Raw genomic sequence first — 24032 nt, 5'->3', positions numbered from 1 at the left:
CAAGAATATCACAATGGTCGTAATACCTGGTGTGTATATAGTATAGATACTTCAAAAGTAGCTTTTGTTTTTGACCATGTGTTGCGTATTGGTTTTGCAGGTACCTCCTTTGGCTGGGGTGCAGTACAATGTAAAACCCTTTATCATATGGGTGTTGTTATTTGGCTGCATTTCCCTATCTCATACTCGGATTCCTTTCTCGAGATTTCACTGCGCATGAGTCGTTCTTATTCCGTAAGGCTCCGTTCCTGATAATGTGTACAGTATGCGGAGGAGGGACAAGGTAAGTGAAACTTAGTTTCTGTGTCCCTGATCGTGCAGCAGGATCGATTGGAGAGGGATAATGTTATACCAGTGTAAGGAATCGTTTATGTACAAGTATGTCAGTGTGTTTATCAGTTGAGCAAACAAACATAACATATATGTGTTGTCATTCGACTGCAGTTCCCTATCTCATACTCTGATTCCTTTCTCAAGGTCTCACTGCGCATGCGTCATTTTGTTCTGTAAAACTGCGTTCCTAATAATGTATGCAGTATGCGGAGGAGGGACAAGGTAAGTGAAACCTAGTTTGTGTGTTCCTGGTCATGCAGCAGGATCGGTTGGAGAGGGATAATGTTATACCAGTGTAAGGGATTGTTTATTCACTTGATTTTATTGTAGCTTCGATTCCTTCTAGCCGCAATATACTTTCTGGTTCTCAGTGCGCATGCGTCGCCGTCATGCAATGTGTATTTTGTTTTTCACATCAAGGCAGTGTGCCACAGGTTTTCACTCTTGTTTCAGCGTGAGTCTATGTTTTCAGAGAGTGTTTGTATGTGGTGACCAGAGTAGAACACATAGAATCATACATGTCTATTTTTAAATACTGCATATGAATGCGAATAAAATTGATTTTAGATACATTTCTTTTTGCCAACTCTGACCACGTATAACATAAAGGTCTGCGGTGCGCCACAATCGGGATCACACTGTATCTGTCTATGGATACAGACCATAAGACTATTTGCAGAGAGAACCTGTTTTTTGGTCATTTTGATGCTCAGCTCCTTGTAATGAATGCCTGGCTTGCAGCTACGGTATCTGATAGGATCAGTAATGGTTATACAAGATTGTATGGTTAAAGGAAAATGAATATTAGTTCAACAAGCCTTACTGGTAGTAATACAAATGGGTCTCGTCTGGCCTTGAGACGTGATAAAACGTCATCCCTTTGAGAAACCTGTATTAAGCACCATCTTTCATTACGGCACCCTTTAATCCTGAGTGCCCTCCAACCCCCTTTGCCAACTGGAAATCTAAATGCCATATTGCCATCCAGACAAAGTCCCAGATTCAGGCACATTATGACTAAAGTGAAACGCTTATATAATCATCGAAATAAATAATTTGATCCTGATTTTTCTGGAATGCTTTGAGACTCCCTTGACCATATTTTACATGGGCTGTGTTGTTTCTCTCAAGGCAGTAAAGTTCTCCTGGCTCACCCGCAGGATGTCTATGTATTATAGTAGTGGCGATACAGAAGGTTGCCTCTTTCATACCCCTTGCTGGCAGGCTCAAGCGTCCTGCTGCGTCTCGTTCAGTAATCACAGAAAATTCACAATACGATCACCGGACCAGGGAAACACAACCCCGTTTAGTGTGAACTGCTCGTAGATTACATTTATTCACAGCATTAAGAGGAGAGATACACAACGTTTTGGGGAGGAAATAACCACCCTTCGTCAGGCTGCACCTTTTTTTTCTACCTGATGAAAGGTGGTTGTTTCCTCACCCCTCCCCCCACCCCCCAAAACATTGTGTATCTCTCCTCTTAATGCTGTGAATAAATGTAAGCTATGAGTGATTCAGACTAAAAGACGTCGCTTTTCCCTGCTGCGGCGATAGAATTGTGAATTTTCTTTGTTTTTCTCAAGTGCAGCCAATGGCACACTTCCTTTTTGTCTTCTTTTCCTTACTGGGAGGTTCTGAGTTGTGGCGGTTTTTGTTAACCTCAATATTATCGGTCCCAAGTGGATTAAAATTTTTTAAACAGATTAAAACAATTTAATCTGAACAATAAACAAAAATAGAGAATATAACAGTCGATAGAATAAATGCATTTGGCCAAAAATGCATTGGCTCGCACTGTATTCATCTGTACCCTAAACAGACACGTGACCGGGACATTTCTATGCATAGGGGTTACCGGCACCCCATAACGGGGCCTACATCTCGAGAAGCATCGGGTCCCCGGACCTGAAACGCGGTTCTGCTCCGGAGACCCCCTGCTCATCTACACAAGTAAAAAACATTTAAATTAAAAAGTATATATATTTTGGCCGAGATTTAAGCAGAGAAAGGCGTCTCTCTCTCTGCCGCAGATAGAACTCGCCAGATGAGCCCTTTTCAGAGGGGCGATCATCTCGTCGCCAGAACGCGCCATGTTTGCAAATGTTACTATAACTGTTATTCGGGGCTTTCTGCATACCGTGATAGCAGCGCTGTCAAAAATGGCGAATTAAAAATCCTGGCGATTTTTCTATCGGACTTTAGTGCATGAGGCCCATAGTGTTTCCTGGATTTTGTAAATGCCTCGTTATTTGTGTGTTTGGGCTTTTCATGCTCTATCTGTGCTAATACCAGATGGAAACGTTTGATATTTTCATTGAATTGTGTTTCTTGTGTTTCTTGAATCCCTGCTACAGTCACCCAGTACAACATGTATCCCTTGCACTCGATAGACAGAAGAGTGCCCATTTCTGCAGCCCAGTTACAATGTGTCCCTTACCCACGCAGGATGTCCCTGTGATGTCCGTGGTGTACCCCACCTTGCAATGACAGCGGAAGGAGCCGATGGTGTTGATACACTGCCCGTTCTTGCACAGGTTGGGCAGCACTTTGCATTCATCAATGTCTGTGGGAGAGGAGAGATTATTAGTGAATATCATACAGAGAGCGGTATGCAGAGAAAGGTTCTTAGTGTTACTGCACCACACTGTAACCAGTGTATGCAGTGTTATGGAAGGAAGGGCTACAGGGTACCAATACGTTTTACTTTAGAAACCTTTACTTTAAAATTGATCAGTTCTAACCCCTTCTCCTTTGCTAGAACATTCTCCTATGGCAGCAGGGGGGTTAAAAACAATATATATGTATATATGTATATATATATATATATATATATTTATATATATATATATATGTGTGTGTGTTTGTGTGTGTATATGTATAAATTCCAAGCGTTATGTTTGGCGCAAGCTCAACACTCAACACCCAGTTAACACCATCCCAACTGTCAAGCATGGTGTTGGCAACATCATGTTATGGGGATGCTTCTCTTCAGCAGGGACTGGGAAGCTGGTCAGGATAGTAGGGGGAATGGATGGTGCAAAGTACAGGCGAATCCTTGAGGAAAACCTGTTTGAATCAGCCAAGACTCTGAAACTGGGGAGGAAATTCATATTTCGGCAGGACAATGACCTGATGCACAAAGCCACACTGGAGTGGTTGAACAAGAAGAGAATTAATGTTCTTGAGTGGCCCAGTCAAAGTCCTGACTTGAATCCAATCAGACATTTATGGCGAGATGAAGATTGCAGTCCATCGATGATCCCCAATAAACTTATCAGAACTAGATCAATTTTCCCCATAATAATGGGAAAATATGTCACCGCCCTACTCCTCTACAAAGCTGGTAGAGACAGATCCAAAAAGATTAATAGCAGTAACTGCTGCTAAAGGGGCTTCTACCAAGTACTGACTTAAGGGGCTGAACACATAAGCAACCAGTATTTTTCACTTTTTTTTTGTTTGCTGACAATTAGCCTCCTACTCATATAGCAGTGTTCAGTTTAACCTCCTACTCATATAACAGTGTTCAGTTTAACCTCCTACTCATATAGCAGTATTCAGTTTAACCTCCTACTCATATAGCAGTGTTCAGTTTAACCTCCTACTCATATAGCAGTATTCAGTTTAACCTCCTACTCATATAGCAGTGTTCAGTTTAACCTCCTACTCATATAGCAGTGTTCAGTTTAACCTTCTACTCATATAGCAGTGTTCAGTTTAACCTCCTACTCATATAGCAGTGTTCAGTTTAACCTCCTACTCATATAGCAGTGTTCAGTTTAACCTTCTACTCATATAGCAGTGTTCAGTTTAACCTCCTACTCATATAGCAGTGTTCAGTTTAACCTTCTACTCATATAGCAGTGTTCAGTTTAACCTCCTACTCATATAGCAGTGTTCAGTTTAACCTTCTACTCATATAACAGTGTTCAGTTTAACCTTCTACTCATATAGCAGTGTTCAGTTTAACCTTCTACTCATATAGCAGTGTTCAGTTTAACCTTCTACTCATATAGCAGTGTTCAGTTTAACCTCCTACTCATATAGCAGTGTTCAGTTTAACCTTCTACTCATATAACAGTGTTCAGTTTAACCTTCTACTCATATAGCAGTGTTCAGTTTAACCTTCTACTCATATAGCAGTGTTCAGTTTAACCTCCTACTCATATAGCAGTGTTCAGTTTAACCTTCTACTCATATAACAGTGTTCAGTTTAACCTCCTACTCATATAGCAGTGTTCAGTTTAACCTTCTACTCATATAGCAGTGTTCAGTTTAACCTCCTACTCATATAGCAGTGTTCAGTTTAACCTTCTACTCATATAACAGTGTTCAGTTTAACCTTCTACTCATATAGCAGTGTTCAGTTTAACCTTCTACTCATATAGCAGTGTTCAGTTTAACCTCCTACTCATATAGCAGTGTTCAGTTTAACCTTCTACTCATATAGCAGTGTTCAGTTTAACCTCCTACTCATATAGCAGTGTTCAGTTTAACCTTCTACTCATATAACAGTGTTCAGTTTAACCTTCTACTCATATAGCAGTGTTCAGTTTAACCTTCTACTCATATAACAGTGTTCAGTTTAACCTCCTACTCATATAACAGTGTTCAGTTTAACCTCCTACTCATATAACAGTGTTCAGTTTCACCACTACAGCTTTGTAGCTTTGAATAAAAATAGTTAGTTTGAAAAAATGCACATACATTATTTGTGATTCAACAATTTGTGACATTATTGGTAGGGGGGAATACTTCTGTAAGCCACTGTATATATGTGCGTCTGTTTGTATATACAGATGTAGCCGATCTTATTGTTTCCAGCGCTGCAACCGAACCGCAGAAAAAACGCGGCTCTTGGGGAGTTGGCAGCCGCGACGGCGCTGAGGCGGGTCAATTTCTTTCAATGGGACTTCCAGGAGCTTTAATTCTCCTGAGCCCCAATCGGCACAGTGACAGGACCGCGCACAATCGCGGCGCCGGAAACAGTAAGATCAGCTACATGTGTATAAATATATTTCAAAGGATTCCTCTCTCCTGAAATCGGTCACAAATCTTTCCTAAATGATGTAACGAGTTTTGACCCAATATACAGTATGTGTATCTGTCAAATGTACAGTGCTCTGTTCACTGTAAGTGAGGGTGTTTACCTCTCCCATCGGTGGTGTACCCGGTGCCGTGCGGGCACATCTTCTTGTAAGGTGCGGTGCCGGGCAGAGGGCACAGCTCGCACTGGTTGCCCCAGCCTCGCCCGCTGTTACAGCAGCACTCTGACTTGGTGGCCATGTTGCGGTTGGTGGAAGACAGCTGACACATGGTCTGCAGCACCTCCGTGAAACAGAATCCCTGGCGGGTGTCTAGGGGAGAAGGAACAAAGGGTCATGTTTCCAAAACTGTGATAAGCCTTATGACACCTTAGACCTAATACGCTTACATGTCCATAGAGTGGCTTACAGCTTAGCACTGTTAAGTTAAATTAGTCCAAAATATTTAACCCTCCCATACTTGACACAGTTGTGAGGACTGAAGGAGCAGCTTAGTGCTATAATCACTGCCTTTGAAGTAGGTGAACCCCGTTCAAATCCCAGTGTCCGCTCCACTTGTGACTTTGGCTAACTCACTTTGTCTCCATCTGTTTTAGGCACCAAAAACTAGATTGTTAGCTCCTACGGCAGGGACTCATTGCAGACGCACAGTTTTATGTACAGCGATACGCACGCTGTCAGTGCTATATGAGCAAACTATGTTAACCCTTTTGCTGCTCTGGCAACTAAAGGGTTATTATCAGGGCTCGACAAATGCGGTCGCCCGGGGCGACTGCATTGTGGCCGGTGTCGACTGCTTACCTGCGGCAGTGTCCCCAGAGTATCCCGGTCTTTAATGTCTTGATCTTTAAAATCATGTTTTTCTCCTGCAGCACTATTCAAAATGGCCGTACAGCGTCATATGATGCTGTGTTGCCATCGTTAACGGGACGCTGCGTGACGTACGTTACTTGACATCGTGATGTCACGCGTCCTGTTGCCATTTTGAATAGGGCTGCAGGTGAAAACATCATTTTAAAGGCGACAAGACAGCAGAAGGCCGGGAGACGCCGTCAGGACCCCGCAACCAGACCCCGCCCCAGGTAAGTGTCGTGCCCTGGTTATTATTATAAGTGATAGGAACACCCTGATCTGTTATAACCCACTTGAACAGTCTTTATTTTGCATATTATGTTTCTTTTTTTATATATACAGGTCTGCATTATCTGGAGCAATGGCTATCATCATATACAAAGCAGCATGCATTGTATGAAAACAAATGAGCCTGTTTTTAAAACATTATTTGAGGAGCAATGGAACTATTGTATGCAGAGCACAGTGCATTATAAACAAAGCAATACGTCTTTCACTGTACATGTGTGGTAATGTGTCTATTATGCAGAGCAATTAGTCTACTATGTATATGTCCTATGTATATCTCTCTGATACATACTCACACGCTCTTATTAAAAAAGAGTGTCTGTGATATGCAGAAAAGTACAGAGCAATGCAATGCTGCATTATATACGAGGCAAGGTGTGTCCATAACTTGAGGATCCCTATGTACTGTAGGTCAGTTATACAGGACGTTAGCTTGGTATCAGGGTGTACAGCACTCACCGATGCACTCAGTCCCAGAGGCGCTGACCTGGAACCCATCATTACAGTCACATCTGTAGCTACCCACGTTGTTTACGCAGCGGCCATTGGGACAGATTCCTGGCTTTGTACGACATTCATTTTCATCTGGCGGGTTACAGAGCGGAGAGCATTTAATAACACAACACAGTGACGTGCAGACCGTAGAGGAATTTAAAGATACTTTTTTTTAACCTTGTCTTTTGTTAAAGAGCCCTATATTGTAAAATTCTGCGGAACCTCAACCCTCTCTAATAGCACGTCTGTAATCAGATTCATTGTAATGAACCCCAACCCTCTCTAATAGCGCGTCTGTAATCAGATTCATTGTAAGGAACCCCAACCCTCTCTAATAGCGCGTCTGTAATCAGATTCATTGTAAGGAACCCCAACCCTCTCTAATAGCGCTTCTGAGGTCAGATGCATTGTAAGGAACCCCAACCCTCTCTAATAGCGCTTCTGAGATCAGATGCATTGTAAGGAACCCCAACCCTCTCTAATAGCGTGTCTGAGATCAGATGCATTGTAAGGAACCCCAACCCTCTCTAATAGCACGTCTGAGATCAGATCGATTGTAAATTCTTTTGTAATTGGTACAATTTTCAAATGACCAAAAACTTGCAGGGAACCATTTAGGGATGCCTGGGGAACCCAAGGATTCATAAGGACCCTGCTGAAAAACACTGGGATAGACACAGGAAGATCTTATACAGTGAAGGTTATCAGCTTGGGAGAAGTGGGCAGGTGGGTTAACCAGGTCCAATCTGCTGTCAATTTATATGTATAGCCCATACTTTGAGGGCAAACATTTACCCCTTTGCTGTCAGATGGGACATGTAGAGGAGCTAATGGATTACAAGCATCTAGACCAATTGAATCTCTTTGTGTCAAATAGCAATTCTGCAGTTAATGCAGTGACACAAGGCCTCCTTTGCCTGCATTATACAGTTGGGGACATGAGACGGAGCAAATATTTGGTAAGTACATTTTGACCCCTTTGCTGCCCGGCAGCACATACTGTAGAGCAATAAAATATCATGTAAAATAATGCATTGCTCGCCTCTCAGGCAGTGAAGAGGTTAATGGTGGTTTCTACCATTTACAGCTTTTTACCTGTATTGCAAAAACTTGATGCTCTGAACCACTCCACAAATTCACTGAGACAGAGATACTGTACACATTAAAGCAGCAAGCCCGCCTATCTTTTTTATTACAGCACTTGAACTGGTGTGAGGGGCTTCACGCCCTCACCCCAGAATTTTTTTTAGCTCAGAGGCTCCCTTCCTCCCCCCTGGTTCTGGAGATATTTACCCAGGAAATTACCAGTGTTTCCTGAGGGGATTTAAATGGTCATCCAATTGGAAGCCACAAATTATGACGTTGTTGGTTCCTATTGGCCTGGCATTTTGGTGGTCATTTTGTTTTCGCTGGATACCTGTAATTATTTCTGGAACCGAGGGCCCCGAGAGCTAAAAATAGTGAGGCTCCAAAGGAACCCTGGTTACTATTATATATATAAAAATAGCGAGGCTCAGCTCCAGAGGAACCTTGGTTACTATTATATATATAAAAATAGCGAGGCTCAGCTCCAGAGGAACCCTGGTTACTATTATATATATAAAAAAACGAGGTTCAGCTCGAGGATCCCTGGTTACAATTATATAGAGCAGCTGGAAGTTTTGCTTTAAGACACGCATAAAAACTGCAGACCAAGCAATTTCCTACATGTATGTTTTTTTAAATAAATCAGTTCTGAGAAAATACATGTAGGATAATTTTTTAAAAATTAAAGAACTCTGAATGGCATTTTTAATTTATTATAATGTAAGAAGCTTTTTTTGTTTCTATAGCAACCATTTACAAAGTCACATCATTTCCTCTTCTGAAACAGGCTCTGGCACAACCCTTTTTGAGCTCTGCCCTCCCTCTAGCAGTGCACCAATTGTATCTATTGACTGCCTGGTCACATGATCTTCCCCACTGAACTTTGCATCTTTGGTCCTCTTCTACTGCACTGACAGCCATTTAGTGAACACTGAGCCGAATCTTCGCCGATCAATCACAAGAGAACGGATCGATCGGCATCTTAGCTAAATACTTATCATTGTGTGGATTGTATTGATGCACATAATAAAGGAAACCAAAAACGTCAGCTTGGACTGCTACTTTAACTCACTAATATACATAAAGACGGTGACATACACATTAACACACTGATGAACATAGACTACACAAAGACGCATCGAAATATGCAATGATATATACACAACAGCACTGATACAGTCTACACAGACACATTGATATATACTATTATCTGCACATCCACACTCCTACATGAACCCACAGACCTCCTCATATAGCATATATTATTATATCCTACTGACATTGGAAGCCTGTGCTATTTTGTCTCAATGGGTGTGACTCCCTGAGGGTGTAGTGTTCCTTCTCAGTGTTAGATGATGACAGGCACTTACCCATACATCCCTCTCCATCTGGCCTGCGCTGCATGCCCGGTGGGCAGATACACATGAAGGTACCGATGAGGTTCTTACACATCATTCCCCGAGATTCACAGTCATGGAGACCTTCCGCACACTCATCCAGATCTGCAAAAGCAAGAGGGCCGTGTTATACATGGCTACTGGAGTCAACATCCCACCAGTGAAAACACCACCAAATACTGTAGATTGGTGCACTGTGAATGCTTTCAAAGTCCAACACTGCCTCCTACTCATTATGGTCAGAAGTGGGGTGGTAATACACAATTCACGATGCAGTAGATTCCATTAACCTGCATTAAAGTCCAAATATATATATATATATTTTTTTGACAGGGACATGTTTAAGAAGGTCTATATATGAGTGATCGACATGTTTTTTAAACACCTGTAAGTAATTCTATATTGTACTGTATCTTAAAGTTAGTTTGTGAACATAGTGAGCTGAGATTTGGGAGTGGTCTGATTACCTCTAGCTGCTCCTCTTTGTCTGACGTCACTGTGTGTTCATCTAGAGTTTCAACAGGAAAAACCCTTCTCTCCCCCCATTCCTTATCTTTAAAAACTCTCTGATAAGAACAAGGTGGACTTAGGGTAAAGAAAAGCTTTGATGGACAAACAGACCCCCATATTTTGGTCCTGAAGAAAAGGGATTTGCACTTAATTTCCAAAGAAACAAAAAAATCCCACGCATTGCACTTAGCACGGTTACATTTGTTGACGGAAGCCAGTAAGGTTGTAAAAATCTTTACAATACTAATTTACTGGCCAGCTACCAGGGATTGCACCTTTTTGAGGAGAGGTGGAGGTGATGGCTGCAAGAGAGCGAGTGACAAAGTCGAACATAAATGAGGTACGGTTCATTGTGGTGAATAACGTTCCTCCTACCTCTGCACATTCTGCGGTCCTCCCTCAGGGTGTATCCAGAAGGACAGGTGCACTCATAGGATCCAAAGGTGTTTATACAGCGGAAGGCACACAGCAGTGGGTTTGTACACTCATTGATATCTGGAAAGGAACACAGCAGATACAATAGAATCATACTTCTGAATGGCTTACACTCTACAACCTTTAGAACAAGCCATGATTCTTTGTAACCTGACACTGAAGGGGTTTGAAATAATAGACCGAAAACGGCAACTTAATGTTGCTTTCTATCTAAGAAAGTAGTACGAGTAATATATCTCTCCCCCCGCCCGTAACATAATACCAAACTATAATATTTTACAATGTAATGTGTTGGAAGGGGTCCTATGGGGCAGCACTGAAATCTTAAAAGTTTATCAAATCGCTCGAAACAATTTACTAATAAATCGGATGTTCCAGATGAAAAGTAATTTATGTGGTTGATACCTTCACAAGTCATCATTGGTCCCGGCTCAAATCCATCATCACAGGCGCATTCAAAGCCGCCAACTACATTGGAACAGGTTCCGTTCCCGCACGGATTCCCGATTGAGCACTCGTCCGTATCTGCAGAGTGTAGAGGGGATCCGATTATTTAGGCATCCACATTCAAGGCTAGCAAATCGCAACACAAAATTGTATGTTTTTCCCCACAGGTTTCACGGGCTGCAATTCCTCCTGCACATTCATTTCTTCCCCATATTACACAATGCCTGGTCTGTTTTTTTCCTGCTCTGTGATTTTTTTTTATTGTGTATTTTATTACTAAACCAATATCCCAAATACAGATACAATAGATATCTTTAAGAAAAAGCTGGACATTTTTCTAGAAAGGAATACAGGGATATACCAAGTATGCAAAAATGGGAAGGATGTTGATCCAGGGAGTAATCTGATTGCCATTATTGGGGTCAGGAAATAATTTATTTTTCCCCTTATGACACATCATTGATGTTTCACTGGGGTTTTTTGTTTGCCTTCCTCTGGATCAAAATACAGTAAATACAAATATAAGATAATATATGTCATCCACATTTAGCATAGGTTGAATTCAATTGACATACAGTATGTCTTTTTTCATTCTCAACGTGATCAGCTACTTTTTAACACTGTACCAGATAAGTCTCTTTGAAGTCTGCATTGAAAATAGCTCTGTGCTGCCTACTAGGGGGGGTGGGGCATAGAAAGTGAGAATAACTAGCAGATGTTGCCTTGTGGACACTGCCTTTTTAAAGCAGCAATTACACAATTTTTTTATTTTTATTATTTTTACAGAATCACAGTCTGGGGTCACCTGCAGGGATGCACTTTTCTTAATCCCAGGTAACCTCTGCTTCCCTACTGATTTACCTTTTTTATGTGCCGGTAAAATTAAAATCAAAGATGGCTATCTGGTTCTCCAATGGAAGCCACAATGTCGTGCTCTGATGACATTGCGAATGCCTATTGGGCTCGTGGGAGTGAGGCTTGATGGCAGCCATTGATTTGCAAAAAGGGTACATAAAAAGGTAAATATCTCGGGAACTGAGGGGTCCACGAGATAAAAATAGGACAGTTCAGCTCCAGCGTACCCCCTACTTTTGAGCATGTAAAGAGAAAGAAAAAAGTTTAAAACATTTTTTTTTAAATAGAATTTGAAAAGGTGGGCTTGCTGTTTAAATAATAATATAAATTTAAAAAAAAAACAGCTAGGAAAATAAATACGGTTGGTAATCTGCTGTAAAGGGCATCGCATTGAGCTCACTTTCAAGATATAGTACATGTCCTACTGGAGGTAACTGAACCTTTAAACTCTTGTGAAATCCAGAGTACCACGACTTTTTTTTACCTGCACTTGGACCAATGATTAAATCTAATGATGTGCATGGTTCTTTTCTGTTAAAGAAGTATAGATATTTTAAGCCCCTTCTCCCGACCCACATACACACGTTCATTAGCTCACGTTTTACTTACCAACACAGTTAACTCCTGTGAAATCCAGATTATAACCGAAGGGGCATTCACATCGGAAGGAGCCGTCTGTGTTAATACAGACTCCGTTGACGCAGATTTCTGGGTTCTCTGAGCATTCGTTCACATCTAGAGAGGGACAAACAAGCGAGGGACCTGTCATTTACCATCCTCCTTTCATACCATCCCTGCATGGAAAGTGAGAGTTGAAAGCAGAGGAAAAACAAAATATAGCCAAACCAATATGAGCCTCTACGATGCCAGAGGGGTGTTTTAATTAATATGTTTGTCATTTAATTCGTGTCACTCACCTTCTCGTGTGTCTCCCACACCAGGGATGACACCATGCCCGTAGGGACACAGTTCCCGGAAGGCCACTATAAAAGTATAGAGGAAGAGCATGTAAATATATGATCAGACATCCCATAAAGGAAGGTCAGCACTATAACATGTCTACTGAAGGTACGGTACATAACTAGTTTCCTTTTAACCCTTTCACAGCCAAACAGTCAGCCACATTTAGGCTAAAGTGACCCTTTAAACTTTTAAATTGGACTTACCCTTGATAACATTTCTAAGCAGTGTCCCGCCCTCTCCCATTCTTACCATTTCCTTCCTGGGGACACAGCTCACAGGGGTCTCCCCAGCCCTCTCCTGGCATCTTGCTGCAGCAGCACCGGGCTTTGGTGGTGTTGAAAGCCTTGGGGACGGAGCACTTCCCATTATCAAAGCGAGTAAAACAGAAGCTCTGACGGGTATCTGGGGACAAAGATGTTATGCAGTCAAACAAACCTGTTCTACCCTTTATTCCAGCGGGTGGCCTAACCACCCACCCTGGGGCAACTACCTCCTTCAACTACACCCTCTGCCCTCAATAAACAGGCTATTCAAGTTTAACCCCTTCATTGCCTAAGGTAATAAAGCTGTTTTTATTTTTATTTTAATACTAGTGTGCGTGAGCAAGGGGTCTCCGGAGCAGAATCGCGTTGATTTCAGGTCCAGGAACCCCCTGTTCCTGATATACAGGCCCCGTTATGGGGTGTCAGTATCACCATGCAATGTTTAAATGGCCCATGTCACGTGACTTGGGACATTTGACTTGACTTGTCCCCGTGTTATAATGGGGATCGCGAGAAAAAAATATGTGTGTGTGTGACATTATTTGAGAACTTCAGACTGCAGGATTGAACTTGCAGAGAGCACTGAGATTGTAGCTTTGTCCTCTCATGGAACATCTGAGCTTGCACAGAGCCTTTGAATGTAACGTGTGTGTGTGTGTGTGTGTGTGTGTGTGTGTGTGTGTGTGTGTGTGTGTGTGTGTGTGTGTGCGTGTGTATGCGTGTGTGCACTTCAGACTGCAGGACTGAACTTGCAGAGAACACTGAGATTGTAGCTTTGTCCTCTCATGGAACATCTGAGCTTGCACTGAGCCTCTGAATGTAACCTTTCTGCAAGGTCGAGCAGGTGATATCCACTGAGGCATCTGAATTCACAGGCATACATTCAATCTCCCTGGATGATAAGAGACTATGGGAGTATCTTGTTTCCAAAATGTCCATAAAAACCTCTGCCTCATTTACACTTGACCGAAGCAATATTTACTGTTACTAGTGGAATATAATTTTTCCGTGTGACTCTTGTATATCCACGTTTTAAAGCAGTCTTAGCTAGCAATAGTTAGAAGTTACAGCAGAGTAAAAGGAGCATGCAATGCATTACACAGCAATACCTTTGTTTGCCGTGAAGAGGTTAATGGACATTTTTACACTGTATACAGATAGCATTAGGAGTGGTATTTCATGGGAAATTAGATGGATTTAGCTTTGCCCCTTGGTCCTAATGGTGCAGGTTACAATTCCTAGGTTGTGATATCCTATGCATGTTGCAACAGTGTAACCCAACTACCTTAAATCTTGTCCAGAGGGTAATTTGCAATGCAAATCTTGCAGGCTCTGCTCAGGGTGCATTTATTGCCAGTCAGAGGTGAGGCCTCCTTGTCTCATTGCAGTTACGTCATGCAAATACATTTTTATTCTCCCACTCATCCTGTCTATTCGGGCTGCTGTCTCATGGACTGCGAGTGAGTTGGACGTCCAGAACTTTCCTACTTTAAGTCTGAGAAACCTAATGATTTGCTTTCAAGGACCTCTATTTTCAGATAAATACTTGTCAATTATTTAACGTGTGTGTTAGCAATAAAGCATTGCATTGATATGTTTATAAATTTTTTTTTAAAATAAATAAACAGGAGCCACGCTAACACCGCATTATATGCGGATCCACGTTGTAGCGGATCGCGCTATTACGGGGTTGAGCTGTATATATAAATATATATACATATATATATTTGTTTGGGGTGGTAATCAGCCTAGCTACCCACACAGTTAGATAGGGCTGGAGTAAAGGTTTAGTTATTCTCCAAAGTGGAGCAGGTTTTTCTTTTATGTTTTGTGTTTACAGTGTTTAAAGGAACAGGAAATAAAGCCTTATATTAATTTCACCCTAATCGGTCTCCATTAAATGTACCTCTGCACACATCTCTTACACTAGTATTAAAATTTTAATAAAACACTGCGATCGCCTGTGAGAGCTGTGCAGGGAGAGGCGGCTCTCTCTGTGCAGCTCAGATTGCGATAAAATCGCAGGCGGGAGAACTTAGAAAAAATATCAGATGGGTTTGCTGCTAGGCCGAGCGGGTTTGGCATTTTCCTATCACACGGCTTGGGAAGGGTTCAGATTTTTTCTGAATACCGTGATAACTCTCATTTGAAACCGTTTGGCGGGAACATGCCAAACCTTCCGAGATAGCAGCAGACTCATCGAAGATACTAGAATGAGGCCCAATGTGTTTGGCAAAGTCATTGCAAATAACAAACAATGCATCATATGTATGACTATGTATTTTCTAATAGGATCTTAGTACATAGTCCTCATAGTTTTCTCAGTGCTGAAGAATTGTGACCTGGCATAGACTAACTGTCCTGCATTATATACCCAAGCATATTTACCATAGCAGAACACACCATTCCTCAGTCTTCCTTTACTTCAGCTTTTATGTACATTTCCTTGTTCATGGGATCGCGAGTAATTTATTCATGCATTATATACAGTATAGAGAAATCTATACTTATAGAATTACAAGAAGGGACGCAGGCCTATATTTACTAATCAGTATTCTGCCATCAGACATCTTGGAAGACCCCTTACATTGTACTAGGCAGGATACTGCTTTGTTAATATGGTCCTACGTGTTACCATGTCGATATTGAACTTTCAGACAATATAAGAGAAATGCTGCACACCTCAAAAAGAAAAATAATGATACAGTTACCGGTGCTCCAGTGTTTGCACGAAAGCCTGCGATCAGTCCTGAACAGATGAACAAAGGAACATAGGGCACAACGGGTTTAGCAAATCAAACTCATTTACTGAACCAACACAATAAATGAGTTTGATTTGCTAAACCCGTTGTGCCCTATGTTCCTTTGTTGATATTGAACTTTCGCCACATGTATTTCCTTTATTTTACTCACCAAAGCACCTGCGCCCATTCTCAGAGAGGACGAATCCTGGGGGGCAGATACACTGGAAGCTGCCGGGAGCGTTATTGCAGGTCCCAAACAGGCAGATGTTGGGCTCCTCATCACACTCATTGATGTCTATGGGAGCAGATACAGAACGTCATTAGCACCCGTCCAAACCATTATAATGTGTGCGTGTGCGTGCGCGTGTATATAGGCACACATGCACAATATTATATCTATGATGTATGTGTTGGTGTATATAGATACAAAATAAGTTATGGTTAGTAAAAAAAAGTGACAAAAACCCTTCACTGTACAGTGTACAGCAAATACAAATATGACTTGTGAGCACATTCTCAGACAGGTCTGCAACCCTGCCTTTCCCCATTATCTCTTAGGAAACAATACTTCCACTGCAGCCAGGGATTCTGGGTAATGATATGCAAATGAGCACTCACAGTGTGTCACACGGTATGCTCATGTTTGTGTGTATATTTATATATACTGTACATACATACACATGGTGCCTGGTGCGAATTATATATATATTTATGTTGGGGTCTTTTACAGGCTCTGCTAATTCCTAAAGATGGCTCTGCCGACAGGGATGTGATTCCTGTAGTGATTCCATTTGGTTTAATATATATATATATATATATATATATATATATATATATATATATATACAAAAAAAACAAATTCGAGTAGCGCCTTAGGAAGCTTGATAAGGATAAATCAGCTGTGTAAATCAGATAGAGTTAACAAGGCTATTGACCAAAGAATCCCCAAAAGGGCAACTGAAATCTATAGCAAAAATAAAAAATATGAAACATAAAAAATAAAATAAAAACCAGATGTCAGTTGAAATTCCAAAAAATGTACTTAGTCCACTGGAGTTTTGCTGCCCGTATATAAGGATCACCAAATCCCAAGGAAATCTGCAGAAAACAAGAAGAAAAAACAGGCGCACTTCTAGTGTGATAAAATATAAAACAGTATTTATGGGATTGTAAAATATAAAAAGCGCACTCACAAACAGAGTAAAAATAATAGCATTTATGAGATATACTCAATCGCCTTGAAGCTGTGAAGGGAATGTATCAGCCTGTCCCGTTGGTGCCACCTCTGGTGTATCCGTTGGTTCAGCAAGGTGCACTGGAGCCACCGCAGCCAGATGATGTAATAATCAGCAACACGGTCAGAGACTCCCTCAAGATACACCTCCCACAGCTCTCACTGCTCACCAGCAGGCAACTGCAAAACCGGAAGCGACAGCAGTCCCAAACAAAATAGCAACAGCTCCAAGGTACTCCGTCCGTTGTGCAGTAATGTCAGCCACAAACTCGCCTCTTTGGGAAACGCCCTACGCGTTTCATCACTAAGGACTTTGTAAGGGGGTCCTTAGACGAAGTCCTTAGTGACGAAACGCGTAGGGCGTTTCCCAAAGAGGCGAGTTTGTGGCTGACATTACTGCACAACGGAGAGAGTACCTTGGAGCTGTTGCTATTTTGCTTGGGACTGCTGTCGCTTCCGGTTTTGCAGTTGCCTGCTGGTGAGCAGTGAGAGCTGTGGGAGGTGTATCTGGAGGGAGTCTCTGACCGTGTTGCTGATTATTACATCATCTGGCTGCGGTGGCTCCAGTGCACCTTGCTGAACCAACGGATACACCAGAGGTGGCACCAGCGGGACAGGCTGATACATACCCTTCACAGCTTCAAGGCGATTGAGTATATCTCATAAATGCTATTATTTTTACTCTGTTTGTGAGTGCGCTTTTTATATTTTACAATCCCATAAATACTGTTTTATACTTTATCACACTAGGAGTGCCCCTGTTTTTTCTTCTTGTTTTCTGTATTATATATATATAAATATATATATATATATATATATATATATATATATATATATATACACATACACACACACACACACACAGCTATAGTAGCACTCCAGAAAATAGCAAACTGTCTGGGTGCAAACCATAAAAAACGGTAGTATACAAAAGGAAAAAGCAGGCACACCAGGACTTAGATAAAATATGCAGTATTTAATGAAAAAACTGGTCAACGTTTCTGCTCTCAATTGAGACTTTTTCAAAACTCATTTTGAAAAAAGCGGAGGTTGAGAGCTGTATTTTAATTAAATATTGCATATTTGGTCTAAGTCCTGGTGAGTCTGCTTTTTCCTTTTGTATTTTGTATATATACATCTATATATCCATACATACATGGATATATATATATATATATATATATATATATATATATATATATATATATATATATAAAATATCAGTTCTCTTTTTCTCAAAAACGTTTTTAAAGGGTTTACTACTTGTTTGTATTTAATACTCCTCTTGCACTGAAGGGGTTAGGTGTTCTTACCTATACAGTTATCATTTTGCACTTCGTATCCTGGAGGGCAGATGCAGCGGAAGGTTCCCTCCAGATTCTGGCAGGTACCTGGAGCGCAGGTTCCGGGCAGGCTAATACATTCATTGATATCTGGGGAAGGGCAAAGAGTCTCACCAATGTGGTTCATTGACATTTATATTGAGTCAATCTATTTTTCTCTGTTAATTCCTTCACCCCCCCCCCACTTACTATCAACTACATGGTGGGAAACAATTACTGTTCCCATATAGAAATATGCTACGTTTTTTAAAGACATTGTTGCTCAAAATCGAAGAGTTTGAAAAACTTTTTTTTAATTTACCACCAGAATGTAGACAGTTGTCAGCAAAAAAGTGTGTAAATCTAAAAAAAAAAAAATAATTCAAAATGTTTGCTTATACACTATGAGCATTTATCATGTTTGTGAGTTAGTGAAGATTGCGAACGTTGCCAAATTTGGTGAAGTCTGAAACACCGCAGGTATGATTTGATTTTCTATTATATCGTGCAGACTTCTATCTGACTATTTATTCTGCATGCGCTCTTCAATGTTTCATATAGTATCTGATTATCTCAGAATAATGCACTGGGAGATCCAAAGGTTTTTGTTCCTTTGACATTACACATACTCACCCATGCAGTTCTTCCCATCAGGGGTAATCTCGTAGCCTTCCTGGCAGAGGCACTGGAAGGAGCCCACATTGTTGATGCACTGGCCGTTGCGACAAACTTGACCGACCAGGGCAGAGCACTCGTCAATGTCTGTGTGGTCAAACAGAAAGGCGGAGATGGAGTCAGGTTGTCTAACGCTAAAGTCTCTCTTCAGACTCAATGTTAAGAGGGCGTAGCAGATTCATCTCTCGCTCAAGGGATTGTATTGCAGGGCCTGCTGGCAGCGAGTGGGTTATATACAGTAAATAATTGAGACAGGAATTAGAGAAGTGTACAGTATAGTGTTAAGAGACAGTATTACAGCGTACGTAAAACTTAAACATTCACTGCAAATTTGCAGTGTCTGAATGCTCCTTATCATCTGTCAGGTTACATGTTTCCATAATAGTTTTTCAAATGCAAACAGTACAATAGATTACTGCACTAGAAATGCAAAAATTGCACTTTGTGTCAATAGGTGACGTGTGTCTTAATTTATTTTATTGTAGTCTCAGTAACAATAGCATACATGTTCTGGTGCTTTTTAATGCATTTCCCAGTGTGCAAATGCCCTTGCAGAAATACTGAAAACTAGGAGAATATAAATGGATCCCTTTTACTGGCCTAATACTTGGACGAGTTTGGGGCCTTATTTGCATTACAGGGAATTTAACAAAATCACGAGCACAAACCTGATGCAAAAAGCAACATACGTTTATCAAAGAAAAACAATGAATTGGCATTTTTAATTTGATCAATCTGGTGATAATAATAAAAATAATCTTGTGAAGCTTTACCCGTTTTCTGACAGTGACGCCCTTGTCTTACCCATGCAGTCGTTGTTGTGGGTGAGTTCAAAGCCAGGGAAGCACAGGCAGTTGTAAGAGCCGACGGTGTTCTTGCAGGTCCCGTTGCCACATGGCTGCCGGTCACACTCGTCAATATCTAATCAATAGCATCAATAGTCAATCAATATAGCCAGTATCTAATCAATAGTATTAATGTTAACATAGAAACATAGGATTTGACGGCTTACAGTATAAGAACCACTTGACCCACCTTGTCTGCCCATTTCCCCACCTGCTGTAAAACCTCGGCTTTCTTTCGTATTTAGGATATAGACATTTGTCTATTCAAGGCATGTTTGAATTCCTTTGCTGTATTAGATGTTACCACGTCTGTTGGCAGGCTATTCCCCTAATCTACCACCCTTTCCATAAAGAAGTTGTTCCTCACATTTCCCCTAAGTCTGCCACCCTCCAGCTTCCGAGTATGACCCCGTGTTCCAGCACTCCTCTTTCAATATTCTATCGCTTACTATGTAACTATGTAATATGCAATCAGTAGAGCCAGTGTTTAATTAATAGCATCAATATTTAATCCGTACAATCAGTATGTAATCAATAGCATCAATATTTAATTTGCATTCCCAAATTGCTAATCAATAGCCTCTGTGTTCAATTGACATAGCCAACACCTGATCACAATTAGCATAGCAAACATCTAATCACAATTGGTAGTATCAATGTGACTGTTATCTCAGTAAAGGCAATGTCCCATTCAATATGTAATCAATAGTATTGAATCCAATATCAAATGTGTCTAATTGCATTTCTAAATTACACAACTAAGTAGAGGGAGTGCTCCTTTAAAGGTGTATTTTATTTGATTATTTATAAAATGTTTTACAAGGAAGTAATACATACCTATCGTTTTCAAGTACGTAGGTAATCACTTAACTCACAAAAACATCATTTTGAAAATAACAAACAATGCAATTCCTTACTCAAATGTACTCAGACTTAAAGCAAAGACTTGACTGCTTAGATTTCTTTGTAAATTAAGAATACAATTATTTTCATCTGAACCTCTCCCAAGTCTCAGCATCCCAAATTTACAAACTGACTTTAAAAATACTTTTAGGTGTCTGATTTTTGTGCAAAAGGTATCTACAGGCCAGATTTAATTCCTTCAACATGTCCCTGCAGTTGGTTAATTTTGTCCCTAAGAGGGATTGCAGAAGGGGAGAGTCTGAAGCGTGACGTTTCTTACCCATGCACATGGTTTGGTCGCCCGTCGCTTTGAACCCATTGTGGCACACACAGATGTAGCTGCCCTCGGTGTCTACGCACGATCCATGGCTGCAGACGTTGGGGATCTCCTGACACTCGTTACGACCTGTCGGGAGAGAGAGAGGTTTATAAAAACTGTATAATGTTTCTATGTATCCAGAATTATGTATGTATATATAGAGATGTTTATATGCATCTTCATACAGCATATATGTGTGTGCATGTGTATATACCTGAGGAAGAGAGGAGAACTCTCGAAAGCTTGTCCTATGACATAAATTGTTAGTCCAAATAAAAAAGGTATCACCTAATACTGAAGAACTAATTTATTCTGCACCATAACTCATTTTTTATTATTATTATTATTATTATTAGAGAGAGAGATAGAGAGAGAGAGAGAAAGAGAATTATATATATATCTGTCATTTTCTGTGTGTGTATATATATATTTGTATATATGAGAGACAGTGACATGCACATGCATCTTGGTGTTTTGCTAGCACAGACAGTTATACAGGAAGCAGTGTTAGGTTTGGCAGTGACCTGTGAAAAGTGAAGCTAATGATGGTTAATGATTTTGCACAGAACCCCAGGTCTTGTACAGAGGAGCATTTGCTTCTTACCCACGCAGGCTCCGCTGGGGGACAGCTTGTATCCACTGGAGCATTCACACCGGTAGGAGCCGGGGATGTTGATACAGTCAGCGTTGCGCTGACACAGATTCTCCCCACTGCTGCACTCATCAATGTCTGAGGAGGGTCAAGAACAAGAAGGCTGATTCGCAATATGTCTTAAAACCACTCATTGCTGAATAATAACAATCTATTTATTGTGTTCCATAACAAATAGGAGCCAGGAAGGATTATATGCATGTATGGCTATATATATATACAGTATATATATATATATTAAATAGGTACATATTTCATGCACTAGGTCCCAACCCCCACCAAATCTTGGACATCTTAGTTTGTGCGCTTAATAAACATCGAACAGGTGGCCTAATGGCAAAACAAATGCTTTTCGGTGGGGCGCGGGGTGGAGAAAGGTCCAGTGTAAGTGGAGCCCTTATTCTTTCAAGCAGGAAAATAAAATTGGGTTGGGACAGGGTGGAGGGGCCAACCCCTTTAAACATTGATCCTTTTGTTTTGTGCACTGAATACGAAAAGGCAGAATAATCGACCAGTCCCAAAAGGTTGGAAACCCCTGCTTCAAACGATCACGCCTGACGCCCGTTCTCCGAGTACTGCACCTTCACAGATGAGGAGGATGTTGTTGTAGCTGAATCCCATTGGGCACTCGCAGCGGAAGCTTCCGATCTGGTTGATGCAGACTCCGTTGGTGCAGATGGCTGGGATTTCACTGCACTCGTCGATATCTGCAAGGCAGGGGAGAAAATGTGGGACATGTCATCCCACTCATGTGACTAGAGACATGTGATCTGTCCAGAAGAGTTTGTGAATCACATGACATTTGCCATTTTACCCAGATTCTGGCAAAAATAAATAAATCTACATTTTGCAGTAATCTGGCGAAAATTTGGGACCTTAGTCTATTTTCGCATCTAAGTCTAGTGTTCCTGAGCAATGTGAGCCGTTGAGAAAACATTTCCAAGAGACAAAGTAATAGAAAACCGTGAAACGTTTTGCAAAGGAAATTTGAAGACCTTTGTACGACTCTACCTGTGACCCTATCCGACGCTTTCTCTTGCGCCAGACATGAATCCCAGAGCCTTACCTATCGGTTTGCCGGTACGAATATCAATAATGAACCCGGGAGGCTGGTTACCACAGAGAATCTGGTATTCAGCTGAAAGAGAAAAAAAAAACATAGTTAAAACGCTACGCGAAAATGCTCACCCCCTAGTTAGGAATCTTTTGCACCTACTGAACGAATAAAAAATAATGTCATAACACACCAGCGGATTTCAACTTTCAACTTGTGTTCTGCGAATCCGTAGATCACCGCTGTTTCCATCAATTAGAAAAAAATCAGTAATGGTCGATGCTTCTACCTATAGCAGCAGTCCTCTCTACTCACCTGTTGCAAGATCCTTTTGCTGCTATCTTTATTAATGTCACCCTTTACAATTCTGTAGCTGCATTCTGGATATAATGCTTGCTGAAAATGTGCCTCCCCCACACATTAAAATGGAAGCTGCCATAGTAACAAAAAGGTGAAAACTCAACAAAAACGTAACGTACTCTAATTGCTCATTTTCTAGGGCTGATCGCGTTCCGCGCTTGACAGCACTAAACACGATCTGAAAGGAAGGGGAGGACCCCAGTGACATATCAACCATCTGATCGTTCCTGGGCAATCACACGTTCACGAGTTGCCATAGGAAGTGTGAACCTGCGGTACAGCCTACCCTCCAACACTCAAAGGGCTTAATGAGTCAAAAGCATTATTAAATGTTGTACTGTAATGTTATGAATTATATAGACGATAAAACGCTGTAGGTTTCTTTAAAAAATGTACGCTATGCAACAGAAATAGTATTTGTATGTACAGTACAGAGGATAAGTGGGCTGGGGTTCTGCAGACACATAATACATTCTTAAGGGGATCTATGGGGTCACAGTACATTTCTAAAAGGTCTCACAGTTCTTAAAAGGATAAAAGCATAGAGGTTTTTTCATTAAACTACAATAGTGCCGATTGTGGCACTATCGCACAGAAACTTCAGTTAGGAGTCTGTGTGATTTTGCCCTGATCTGCACTGTCGCAGTTTAATGAATAAACCCTATAGACTTACAGTTCCCGTTACACTACAGTACTTCATGCTTTCTCTTTGCTCAACAATATTATTTTTTCTGAGTCTTCACATCTAAGTTGCCATGAAATCCTGTGTGTGTGTGTGTGTGTGTGTGGTGTGTGTGTGTGTGTGTGTGTGTGTGTGTGTGTGTGTGTGTGTGTGTGTGTGTGTGTGTGTGTGTGTGTGTGTAGCTGCCGTGTGGTGTGTGTAGAGCTGCTGTTTGGTGTGTTTGTGTGTGTGTGTGTGTGTGTGTGTGTGTGTGTGTGTGTGTGTGTGTGT

General features: G+C 41.1%; 1 protein-coding gene across 1 annotated transcript in view; it reads right to left on the bottom strand.

The window, feature by feature from the left end:
- Positions 1–24032, bottom strand: part of FBN3 (fibrillin 3) — a 181428-nt gene that overhangs the window by 13938 nt on the left and 143458 nt on the right. The window contains exons 42-58 of the mRNA XM_075611661.1: positions 22733–22804; positions 22248–22373; positions 21619–21744; positions 20976–21101; positions 19752–19868; positions 18906–19034; positions 18264–18383; positions 15886–16011; positions 12959–13111; positions 12664–12729; positions 12356–12481; positions 10850–10969; positions 10385–10504; positions 9473–9604; positions 6981–7106; positions 5487–5693; positions 2774–2899 (exon numbers count right to left, since the gene is read on the bottom strand). Of these exons, the coding sequence (XP_075467776.1) occupies positions 2774–2899; positions 5487–5693; positions 6981–7106; positions 9473–9604; positions 10385–10504; positions 10850–10969; positions 12356–12481; positions 12664–12729; positions 12959–13111; positions 15886–16011; positions 18264–18383; positions 18906–19034; positions 19752–19868; positions 20976–21101; positions 21619–21744; positions 22248–22373; positions 22733–22804 (2118 nt within the window). The remainder of the gene's footprint in view (positions 1–2773; positions 2900–5486; positions 5694–6980; positions 7107–9472; positions 9605–10384; positions 10505–10849; positions 10970–12355; positions 12482–12663; positions 12730–12958; positions 13112–15885; positions 16012–18263; positions 18384–18905; positions 19035–19751; positions 19869–20975; positions 21102–21618; positions 21745–22247; positions 22374–22732; positions 22805–24032) is intronic.

Source organism: Ascaphus truei, chromosome 8 (genome assembly GCF_040206685.1).
Source record: "Ascaphus truei isolate aAscTru1 chromosome 8, aAscTru1.hap1, whole genome shotgun sequence".
Classification (NCBI taxonomy): Eukaryota; Metazoa; Chordata; class Amphibia; order Anura; family Ascaphidae; genus Ascaphus; species Ascaphus truei.
This window is presented reverse-complemented; position numbering and strand designations above follow the sequence as displayed.